The sequence below is a fragment of the Bombyx mandarina genome, chromosome 18, assembly GCF_030267445.1.
Source record: "Bombyx mandarina strain Sakado chromosome 18, ASM3026744v2".
NCBI lineage: Eukaryota > Metazoa > Arthropoda > Insecta > Lepidoptera > Bombycidae > Bombyx > Bombyx mandarina.
The window spans coordinates 1,506,349-1,518,467 of record NC_143224.1 but is presented as its reverse complement, the minus strand read 5'-3'; the positions used below and the strand labels follow the sequence as shown (position 1 = coordinate 1,518,467).

At 42.2% G+C, this 12,119-nt stretch overlaps 1 protein-coding gene across 1 annotated transcript in view; it reads right to left on the bottom strand.

Moving 5' to 3' along the window:
• Positions 1–6,707: 6,707 nt before the first annotated feature.
• Positions 6,708–12,119, bottom strand: part of shtd (anaphase promoting complex subunit 1) — a 32,276-nt gene continuing 26,864 nt past the window's right edge. Inside the window, exons 20-24 of the mRNA XM_089734880.1 lie at positions 10,896–11,029; positions 10,719–10,824; positions 9,971–10,113; positions 8,532–8,964; positions 6,708–8,052 (exon numbers count right to left, since the gene is read on the bottom strand). Coding sequence (XP_089591006.1) covers positions 7,621–8,052; positions 8,532–8,964; positions 9,971–10,113; positions 10,719–10,824; positions 10,896–11,029 — 1,248 coding nt within the window. The 3' untranslated portion in view covers positions 6,708–7,620. The remainder of the gene's footprint in view (positions 8,053–8,531; positions 8,965–9,970; positions 10,114–10,718; positions 10,825–10,895; positions 11,030–12,119) is intronic.

Sequence of the window (12,119 nt, the reverse complement as noted above, 5' to 3'; positions counted from 1 at the left end):
CTTTACTATCATCAGTTTTATCAATGATTTCGGGCGTTACTAAAGAAAAATATAATCCTTAGACATAAATTATCAAGACAAAGTAGTCTTCAAAACACTATGAAATGAATTATTTACTTATTCAAAATAAATACTATCTCATAAATAATTACAGATTATTTTATCAAAAAACGTAATACTACTTATATGATTATAGTATGTAAATTCTTAATCTTATTATAGGTACACATTATCTATGTACATTTTGCTCTTACATCCTAGTTAGTTATATGTCAGAAATAACCCACCTACATCAATTATTACTGGTGCTAGGATGTGAGCCCGCACGGTTAGGTACCACGACTCTGCCTTTCTACCGTGAAGCAGTAATACTTTTGGGTTTGAAGTGCGGGGCAGTCGTTAAACTGTAAAACTGATACTTTAGAACCTCATTGTTCTTAGGAAATACATACTGTTACGCCGGTAAGAGTAACGCCATCCATCGCCGAATAGAATTAAAACGCTATCTATTGTCAAATAGCGGAAACACAATACTAGAGATGTGTGGAATATTCTCGATGATTCTAGGGATGTGGTATCGGCTATAAAAGGGTTGCAGAGATGGCACGCAGTCAGTTAGTAATCGAAACTACTCGAAGCGAAACAGCGAACGGATCACCTGAAGCGAAGTGGAAGAAGTGAATTGAGAATTTTAAAGTGTTTGTTGAATGTTTTAAGTGTTCTAAGAGTTGAATACAGTGTAAACTTGTAATTCGGTAGACTCTATTTACCCCGAACCCCAGCGCATAACAATGCGTTGGAATGTGTTGAATGAAGTCTAGTTGTAACTATACTGAGACCTTAAAACTCATATCTCAAGGTGGCTGGCGACGTTTTCGCTTTAGATGTCTGTGGGCTCCGGTAACAACTTAACACTAGATGGGCCGTGAGCTCGTCCCCCCATCGTTCACATAACTCGTTTACTCTTCTCCCAAAATGTAAAGAATAGGGTTGTCTAAATTATAACAATACAAAGTACGGTAAAACTGTTGAAAGGGGTAGGTAACGATGTTATTTGGGTTTTTTTATTTCTGTAAAAGACTTAATGAGAAATATCTACTGTGGTACATTCTCTATAAATTTATGTATATAAAATATTTTATTTATTAAATTAAATGTTTTAAATTTTCTAGAGGTTCAGTGCGTACCAGATACCTACAAAAGATTTGGTTTTTTTTTTATTTTTTTATTGCCCGAGCAGGCAGACGAGCACACGGTCCACCTGATAGTAAGTGGTTACCGTCGCTCATGGACGTCAGCAATGTCAGGGGCAGAGCCAGGCCGCTGCCTACCGCTTAATACTCTCCACAAGCCTCGTTTGAAGAAGGACATGTCATAGCGCTCAGGAAACACCGTGGAGGGGAGCTCATTCCAAAGCCAGCTGGTCTAGGGTGACGAACTTCTATACTTAGTCTGGCCATAAATACTGTTTCAAAGGAAAACAAAAAAAAATCTATGGCAAATAACATTTATTACTTTTACAGTGCGTTAGTTTAAAACATAAATATAAAACAATTTAAAGTATAAAAAGCTTATTCGAAGTGGTCTCCATTGGCTGCAATACAGTCCTTTAAACGTTGAGGCCAGTTATCAATAGAAGCACGCACTCTTTCCATGGGAAAAATTTTCACTGCCAATCATACTGATTGTTTTAAGGACTCCAAATTATCATGGCGTCTAGAGCAAGCCGTTCTCTCTAAAACTGACCATAAATCATAATCCAGCGGATTAATATCGGGACTAGACGACGGCCAGTCTTCAGCTCTGATGAAGTCCGAAACGTTCGTTTCCAACCAAGACTGCGTAGACCGAGCTTTATGACCTGACGCCGAGTCTTGCTGGAAGGACCATTCTTGATTATTGAACATGGTGTTGTTAAGGGGCTTCACTACCTTCTCAAGAATGGTATTTCGATACACTTGTGCCGATGTTTTGATACCTTTTTCACAAAAGTATGGCTCAGTCACTCCTTCATAGCTAATACCCCAACAAACCATCACTGAAGTCGGATAGTGCCCATGTTGCACTCAGTCGACTAATTGGGAATCTTCCTTAGATCTTTGAGCATAAATACGGACATTTTGTTTGTTAAAATTTTGCTCAATTGTAAAAATTTTCTCATCCGTAAACAAAATTTTTCTATGACCTCCCTTTGCGTACCGCTTCAGTAGTTGTTTCGATTTTAACACCCTATTCTCTTTTAAATTATCAGTTAAGAAATGACCAGTACGTCTCTTATAGGCTGCAAGTCCTAAGTCATCTTTTAAAATACGCGACATGGTTCTAGGTGCTATCTTCATCTCCCGAGATAAAATTTTTTGCTTTCGGACAGGATTTCTTCGAATTCTTTTCCGTTACTGCTTTGACCACCTTTTTCGTACGAACACTTCGTGGACGGCCAGATATTTTTCTGTCACAAACAGAGGAGGTCTCATTGCACCTATTAATAGCCCGGTACACAGACATTTTACTAATACCAAGCGTATGCAGAGTTTTAAAAATTGCATTTGGCTCCATACCTACTTTGTGTAATGCAATCACAGCGATTCGGTTCTCTTTATCACCCAGCTCCATTTTAATATCGCAAAATATTGTACAATGTACTGGCGCCAAAATGAGAAAACTCAATGAGCAATCATATAAAAATGACATATTCCAAATTCAAATGTAATATTTTGTTTATTTTTTATTGTAACAGTATTTATGGCCAGACTAAGTATTGTCACAAATAGGCCTGATGTCAATTAAACTAGGTTCTCATGTTGTATCGCTTGTCGTTCAAATACAACCTTTATATTCAGATTTCAGTGGCTTTTTTTACTCATTAGTCCGGTCTAATTGTTACACGTTCAATTAATAATTAGCTTATCGTATTATAACGCACGAGGTTGATAAAACGAAGTACGAACGATAGGATTAGGCGTACGTGCGCTAACGATATCCTGCTCATATGCCTTTGATATTGGCTTAGATGGGCCAGTTTACAGCGGACTTAAGGTCTTGGTTGGAACTTTGGTCTTAAGCGGTTACCGGATATATGTAACTATACTTGAGACCTTAGAACTTATATCTCAAGATGGGTGGCGCATTTACGTTGTAGATGTCTATGGGCTCCAGTAACCACTTAACACCAGGTAGGATGTGAGCTCGTCCACCCATCTGAGCAATAAAAAAAAAAGTATATGATATATATAATAGACGCCGCCACTGTATGGCGGCAGTTTAGCATTAAAGCAAGTTTTAAAAAACGTATGAGGTCAAAATACAAATGTAAATACCAAATACCAACCTTCTTCTTCTTGTAGATGTCTATGGGCTCCGTTTACCTCTTAACACCAGGTGGTCCGTGAGTTCGTCCACCAGCTTAAGCAGTAAAAAAAAATTTAAATTGTAATGACGAACAATTTTTTAAAATTAATATCGATTAAGTTTTTAGAACCGTAATCAAATTAAGATTTCTTACGGTTTTGTTTTTTATTTCAGATTATATTTCATAGTTTTCGTAGGCACGGACGGCGTTCAGAGGTTTATGTGGTTTTAATTATAAGAGTACCATTATTAATACTACGGATTTGCGAAAACCGACGATAATATATATAGGTACTAATCAATTGTACTCCTCGCGACGCTTTCCTCATTAATGAGGGTCGCGCACTGCGGTACCGTAGGTCTGGTATAGCCGGCGTGGTGGAGCTCGATGGGGTTTAGTCGGTAGTTGGTTTTGCGGGACGAGAGCCTCGCGCGCCTTTTTCAAGGCGTAGTCTCCTGCGAGGAATTCGGGGAGGTGGAGGACCTTGGCCCTCCTCGTCCCCTTCTTCCTTCCGGGAGGCGCCGGAGTCCGACATAACCCGGTTTGTTACCCCCCCGGACCGGGTATCCGTAAATAGTGGTGGTAGGACCTCTTGTGAGTCCGCGCGGATAGGTACCACCACCCTGCCTATTTCTGCCGTGAAACATTAATGCGTTTCGGTTTGAAGGGCGGGGCAGCCGTTGTAACTATACTGAGACCTTAGAACTGATATCTCAAGGTGGGTGGCGCGTTTAAGTCGTAGATGTCTATGGGCTCCAGTAACCACTTAAGACCAGGTGGGCTGTGAGCTGGTCCACCCACCTAAGCATTAACAAAAAAAAATTGGACTCCCCAGCGTTAAAAAAAGAAAAAAGAGGTCGTGACACCCTGCTATTGTGGCGGCATCTACGTTGTAGATGTCCATGGACTGCGGTAAACGTTTAACACTAGGGCCGTGACAAAGAAAGTATTTTGACTCGACATTATGTACATGTGCGAAGGGATACTATAAATAAAACAACCAAAAATCATGTTTACAAAATATATTTATTTCTAAAACGCCATTACTGTTATAGCTCGAATTTTTTTGTCAAGTAGAGGAATATTTCAATGTAATTTTCACTGACTTCAAGACGACCTATTTACTTGAACGACCCATCATCACAATAGCCAATAAATAGCTTGGCTTAAAATTCTCATCGGGATAAATATGACTATTTTATTCATTCATGTGTTTTATTTCAAATTTAAAACTACACATTATCACTTAAGTTCTGTTAAGATTAATTTGGTTTAGACAATTTTTGGAACTGTGCTCTCGGTCCGAGGGTTGAAATTCGAGTGGATGAAGGGTAGTCAGCGTCAGAGCTGCAATATAAACAGGCCGTTTGCCTATTGTCCTTCAAGTCCACTGCCATGTCCATTTCTGCGGCCCTAGCGTCTTGTCCGGCTGGAGGATGCTGGTAGATTCGCTGTCCATCTATTTATTGCTTAAGAATCATGTTGGAGTATATTGTCAACATCTCAAATATTTATTTATCAAATACCAATTTAAATTTTCAAAAAATACCTATTGACGCAACCCAGCACAAGTTATTTAGTGAAATCATAATTTTGTCATTGACAGTGTCAGTTCAGTGGTTTACTGATTAAAGTTTAGTGAAGAATGTAAAACATTTACTGAAGGAATAATTATATTAATTATCTCACATAGTTTTGAGATTTAAGTACAGGGTGGCCCATAAGTCCTTTGATGTGAAAAAAAATTTATTAAAATAAAACTAATTACATTATGAATTACATTTTTATTTACATAAAAAGCTTAAAAAACGGGAATTATTTTTTGAAAATAACATCTCCTAAATGTAATCCGTTGCGATCACGGCACTCTTGCAAACGACGTCTAAAATTGTCGATGACTGCGCGGCACGTCACTGCTGAAATGCTTGTCATTTCTCTGCGGATGTTTTCTTTTAGGGCCTCAATTGACCGCGGGTTTGTGTCGTATACTTTAGCCTTAAGGTAGCCCCACAAAAAAAAATCCATCGGGGTCAGATCTGGACTACGTGGAGGCCAGGAAATGTCTCCTCTCTTAGAGATAACTTTGCCAGGAAAAAGTTGACGGATAACGGGCATAGCAGTGTTAGAGGTGTGAGAAGTGGCCCCATCCTGTTGAAACCACGTCCTGGCATTAAAGCCTGAAAAGTTTTGCAATTCTGGTATGAAAAACTCTTCGATCATAGCCACATATCGCTCCGACGTAACAGTAACTGCGCGCCCTCTGCCATCCTCAAAGAAGTAAGGCCCTAGGATACCATGGGCTGACATAGCGGCCCAAACAGTCACTTTCGGACTATGTAAGGGCTTCTGATGCTTAAGTTTTGGATTGATGGGGCTCCAATAGCGGCAATTTTGTTTACTAACATGCCCGTTAAGATGGAAATGAGCCTCGTCAGAGAACATTATGTTATTGAAGGAAGTAAACCGATTCAACATTTCATTCGCATAATTTTGTCTTTGAATACCGTCAGTTTCCTTTAATTCTTGAACCAACTGAATTTTGTAAGGGTGCATATGTAAATCTTTCTTCAAAATCCGTTGTAACGATGTCCTGGATACGTTTAATGCTCTGGCGCGCTTACGAGTTGACTGTGTCGGATTTTCGCGAATAGACTGTGTCACTGTGTCTATGTTTTGTTCCGTACGTGACGTCCTTGGGCGACCCAACCGCGGTTTATCTAACGTCGAACCGGTCTCCTCGAACTTAGCAACCCAGTTCTTAATCGTTTGAAGAGTTGGAGTGTCGTCAAAGTTGTGTAAACCTTTGTGTTCTCGAAATTTACGCCGCGCAACGGTTGCCGAATTGTCGTTTTTATAAAACTCGCGCACACAAAACGCACGGTCCGCTCCGGTAAAACGCTCCATCGCGACTAAATTCCCAGAAACCGAAGTTACTCCCCCCGCTTCCCCTGCACCGCTCACGCGCGCCCTGTTCGTTTTATTCAAATTTTACTTTTCAAAGGACTTATGGGCCACCCTGTATTTATTGTTTTATTTTTATTGCGACTTATAGGGGGTGTTCTGTTTCCTTTCCGCACAAACACAACACTATAGGGTGTTCTTTTTTATTATTTTTTATTGCTTAGATGGATGGGTAGACGAGCTGGAGCCCATAGACATCTGCAACGTAAATGCGCCATCCACCTTGAGATATAAGTTCTAAGATCTCAGTATAGTTACAACGGCTGCCCCGCCCTTCAAACCGAAACGCATTACTGCTTCACGGCAGAAATAGGCAGGGTGGTGGTACCTACCCGTGCGGACTCACAAGAGGTCCTACCGCCAGTCTCTTTTTGGCACGGAATAAAACTTATTTCCATTTCCTCATCACACAGTTTTTATTTCCTATTCGCTGACGGATACTTGTGGTAGTTAAAAATATTAATAAACAATTGTATTAGTTTAACAAAACAGAATACTAATGACCGACGAATATATAGAAATGATATAAAATGATATAAAAGTCAGTTCAATGACAAACCGCTATGGTTTTCACAAAAATACACAAAGTACCATTGTCACAAAACTTCTTCACGTTTAGTAGAATTGTGTTATAGCTTGTATTTATACTAATTAGTACATTTATTCTTAGTGATTTTATAGTGGACTGAGAATTAGTTAAACGCATATAATTTGGTTACAGTAGATTGGGGGGTATCGGGACGCTTTGCAAATCCAACACAAATTTTCAGCGGTTTTTCTTAGGGTACTACTACCAATAAAATTAAGATTAAAACGGTACCGGAGGTTAAAATTTTCATATACGTTTAGTTCATTGGAAAAATACACAAAAACTTAAAAAAAAACTAGCTTGACCTGATCCACCTTGGCTTTTGGGGTGAATCAGGTCACATATGAGGACAATAGAATTTGTCGATAGGGCTGGCACTGTTTAATCGTTAGGTAGGTACTTACCTCTAAGTAATTAACTTTTCAATATCTTTAATCAGTTACAAAACTCTGATGACTAAATTAAGCTATTTAATATTCGTAAACACTAAATAAAAGTCCTTTAAAATTTAACAAAATGAAATCTCCACAAAAGCATTGTGACAACCCAGATTTGTTCCTTTTCCCCCCAATCTATGGTACTAACTGTACTAGCTTGAGCAAAGATTTTACACAAATTGAGATTGAAAGCAAGTACGTCTGTGCGTCCGTCAGCACCAGTCGTGCACGCAGTCCCCGCGGCACCGCGCCCGGGTCACGTAGCCCCGGCGCAGCGTCGAGCATCACCGCAGCAGCGCCCCCAGCCGCGCCGCCCCCTCCGCGCCCCCCGCGCCCCCCGCCAGCACCAGCGCGCCCCCCTCCTCCCCCGCGCAGCCCCGCAGCTCGCCCCGCTTGATGTCGTGGTACACCAGGAACGCAGACAGGGCCTTCTTGAGCAAGGGCTCGCAGTTATTGAAGTCTCTGCTGCTCGGCAGGCCCACGTACTTGCGCAGGTACGGGGTCAGCCTCAGCTCGAAGGCGTCGAAGGCGAGCGCCACCTTCTGCTTGATGGCGAGCGTGAACTCCGCGGAGACGAGCGGCTCGCTGTGCGCCTCCAGCCCGTCCACCTTCATCTCGGCCGTGCTGCGCTTGTCGAGCTGCTCCACCTGGGACAGCAGCAGCTTCATCTGCCACGTGTGGTACGCCGACGGATCCGTCTTCATTGTCTTTATTATCTGCGGAAGCAATGTTGCAATGTGCAATCTCTTATACGATGACGTCACTGTACAAGATCACGAGACTTGTACACCAGACTTCGACCGCACTAATGTTTTTTTTTATAGCTTATATAGGTGGACGAGCTCACAGCCCACCCGGTGTTAAGTGGTTACTGGAGCTCATAGACATCTACAAAGTAAATGCACCACCCATCTTGAGATAATAAGTTCTAAGGTATAATTACAACGGCTACCCCATCCTTCAAACCGAAACGCTTTACTGCTTCACGGCAGAAATAGGCAGAGTGGTGGTACCTACCTGTGCGAACTCACAAAAGGTTTTTTTATTGCCCTTGTAGGCAGACGAGCATACGGCCCACTTGATGGTGAGTGGTTACCGTCGCCCATGGGCTTCAGCAATGCCAGGGGCAGAGCCGGGCCGCTGCCTACCGACTACTAACCTGCCTACTAACAGTAAGAAGTGAATGGCCACTTACCTTCAAAAAAGTAGTCCATATCGGCAGAGCGCACAGGATGTCCTTGACGACGCACTCGTAGGTGACCATGTTGAGCGCCTGCACGTAGTCCTGCTCGTCCTTGGAGTACCGGCGGCACTCGCACGGCCTCCACAGGCGCGGCTCCCCCCGCCCCCCGCGCCGCCGCCGCTGCGCCGGCACGCACTCCCCGCACTCCCCGCACTCCCCGCAGCCGCGCGCCGCCTCCGCCCACAGGTAGCGCTTGGCGAAGCTGCGGATCTTGTCGTCGTTGGTGAACAGCTCGATGTTCTGGGTGATGATGGACCAGGTGTTGGCCTTGTCCAGGGTGAGCGACTGCGCCAGCATGGTGAGGAAGCCGTGCGGGTCGTGGCGGTGCGGCAGGCAGCCGGCGCGCTGCTTCACTTCCACACACCACGTGTACTCCAGGAACAGTCTGGGAACATTCATCACAATAGCATTCGAACGGTTTCAGACCGTTCGGTGAATATTGATGATTTTCTGACGTTGATGTCGAAGATACTTTATATATTATTATATTTTTATATTGCATAAATTTCCCCAAAACCCTGTTATAACACAGTACTTCAACAACTAATTTTAAGTGAAATAGATGTCTTTTTCCGATTGTCTCACAACTTACAGGAAATATCTGTCGCGAATTATTTCCCAATTAAATATAAATTAATCTTATGCATACAATCGAATGTAATCAAATCTTAGTTATAATTTCTTTTTGTTGTTGTTAATGCATTGTCGATTGCACCTATAATAATAATAATTGAGGTGACATCTGCCATGAACTTTTGTCAGTTTGTCAATGTTTTGTATTTATGATCACTTTGTTGGTGCAACTTAATAAATAAATAAATAAACACGATAACGAGATTTTTGTATCAGGTATAGGTGATAGAGACATAGTTGAGAAGTATCATTCAGAAAAATAATGATGCGGGTGCACGTGAAAGAAGTGAAACTTCTTTTGCGGTGTGCAGTATTGTGGTTTTTCTTCATTTTTAAATCAGATCTCTCTTGTAATAGAGAGTGCTGTGTATAAGAGAAACGCCCTAGCTCGCTTTGTTATTTCCCTCTCTCCACGGGTCGAGTGGTTCGCGAGACGCTCTGTTTATTTTCTCACTTTCGCTCATCCTAAATTGTATCTTTTCTCTCTAGCCGTAACGAATCTGTCGCGAGTTAAATTTGACTCTCAACGCGCCTAAATAAGTTTCACTTCGAAAATACTCTTCTCTAAGTACTGGCTCCTAGTCTCGTATAACACGGCTTCGCACAACACGGGACTTAGTCGGAACGTGTCTACCGCATTATAGGAGGGTTACCAGAATTTTAAAATCGTTAATTACTATTGCGTTATTAAAATAAGGGCATATAGGTACTTTATGTTATTTGTTTAAATTATTTAGTGTCGGTGAGACGGTACTGACTTGAGCTGGTCCCAGTTCCTGTCCCTCTGGAAGGTGATGGGCCAGTACCGAGGGTCGTCAATCTTGACCTCCTTCAGCTTGTCCAGTTCGGGGAGGATGCACGGCGCCTTCATCTGCCGCACTGAGCCCTGCAGGTCGATGACCTGAAGCAAACATTCTCTACACCGTCGCGAACAACAATGAGGGTAGTCTGTATATTGAAATTTTTTTTTAAGTCTTAAACTATTGTTGGCGTGTTTGCGAACAACTTCCAACAGGAATTAGAAGAAGAGGAGGACCTCGGTCTTCTTCTTCTCTGGAGGCGCCAGAGTCTGACATAGCCCGCTTTGTTAACCCCCTCGACCGGGTATAAGTAAACAGATACACCGGTGTTAAAAAAAGGTACCGTCTTGCCTATTTCTGCCACACTTCAGTCTTTAAGGGCGACTTTTCCGGTCATCGTTCAACGAAAGGCTCGACGAGTAAATTAACCCTCAGACACAACCCACTGAGTTTCTCGCCGGATCTTCTCAGTAGGTTGCGTTTCTGATTCTGTGAAGTACAGCTCTTGCTAGAGTTCGTCTTAGCAACAACATCAGGTTTGAGCCCCGTGAGCTCACCAACTAGTAAGGTTATGCTGAAATAACCTCTCAAGGCTATAGCTTAGGTAGGAAAAAAAGGCGATTTTCGCTTGCAATTCAGGTCTTTAAGGTCGACTTTCGTTTGCAATATTCACTTAATTTGATTAGATTGCAGATCAGACGTCCACCTGTATGTGAGCGTAGCACAGCTCGCCGGTGTCGATGTCCCGCGGCAGCAGCAGGCGCGGCTCCACGGCCAGCACGTACAGGTGCCGCAGCGCCTGCAGGTGGTACCTGGCCACAGAGCGCATAACGGTTACAAGCGGCCGCGTGCTGCGGTCCCGGGGCGCGGCGCCGCGGCTCACCGGTTGTCCTCGCTGTGCGTCGGGAACTTGGGGAAGAAGGCGGCCAGCAGCGCGGCCACGGCGGTGGGCGTGGTGCTGAGCGTGCACCGCCCGCCGCCCAGGAACAGCAGCCCTATGGTGCAATGGATCGCCATCTGTAAATCAGTATATAAATGAATAAGCAATTTCGAAAAGGGTACATGTCGCATATTTTGTCAAATACGTTTTTTATATACATATAGTTTTGAGGCTTACCTACACCCATTTTATAATAATTCCAGTAATTTTCTATTGCTAATTAGCACTAAAATATATCTCAAAAGTTAATATTTTCAATTTTACACTGCTTTACAAAATAATCAGTTTTTTTCATTTCCTGAACATTTTACATTTTCAGAGATGTGCCCTTTTCGACATTGCGTATTCAAATGTAAGAGTGGTAAGAACGGAACGTATGAAAAGAGCGTGGAACAGAGCGTTAAGATGGGAGTGAGAGAAAACGGGAAGAAAGGGAGAAGAGAATGACAGACAAAATGACAGAGAAATGCAAGATGGCGAAGACGGTTGAAAAAATAAGCAAGGCGTAATAAAAAAGTTAATTAATTTTTAAATCACTATACAGTATAATACAAAGTCGATTTCTCTCTCCCTATATCCCTATGTATGCTTAAATATTTAAAACTACGCAACGGATTTTGATGCGGTTTTTTTTAATAGATAGAGTGATTGAAGAGGACGGTTTATGTGTATAATAACATCCATTAAATAGTGGAGAGATCAATAATAAATTACAGTTTCCGAAGCGAAGCGAGGGCGGGTCGCTAGTCAGTATATAAATGTAGGATTGCTAAGAACGGAACGTATGAGAAGAGCGTGGAACGGAGCGTTAAGATGTGTGAGTGAGAGAAAACGGAAAGAAAGGGAGAAGAGAATGACAGAGAAAAGGAAGATGGCGAAGACGATTGAAAAAATTAACAAGGCGTAATAAAAGTGTTAATTGATTTTTAAATTATTATTATAAAAGAAGGTTTTGGAACAGTGGAAGTTTTATTTTATGCGCTGCGAATCCTGATTCATAAATTTAAAAATAAAATAAACACGTTGCTACTTAAATATTGTGAGTCAAACATGAGGATGTTTCAGTAGTTGTTACGTCTGTTCTACAATTCACATCGCAACTGTTTCGCGGCAGAAGTGGTGGTCTCATCACACGCATTAGGCTAAGTTCATATGAACAAGATCAAT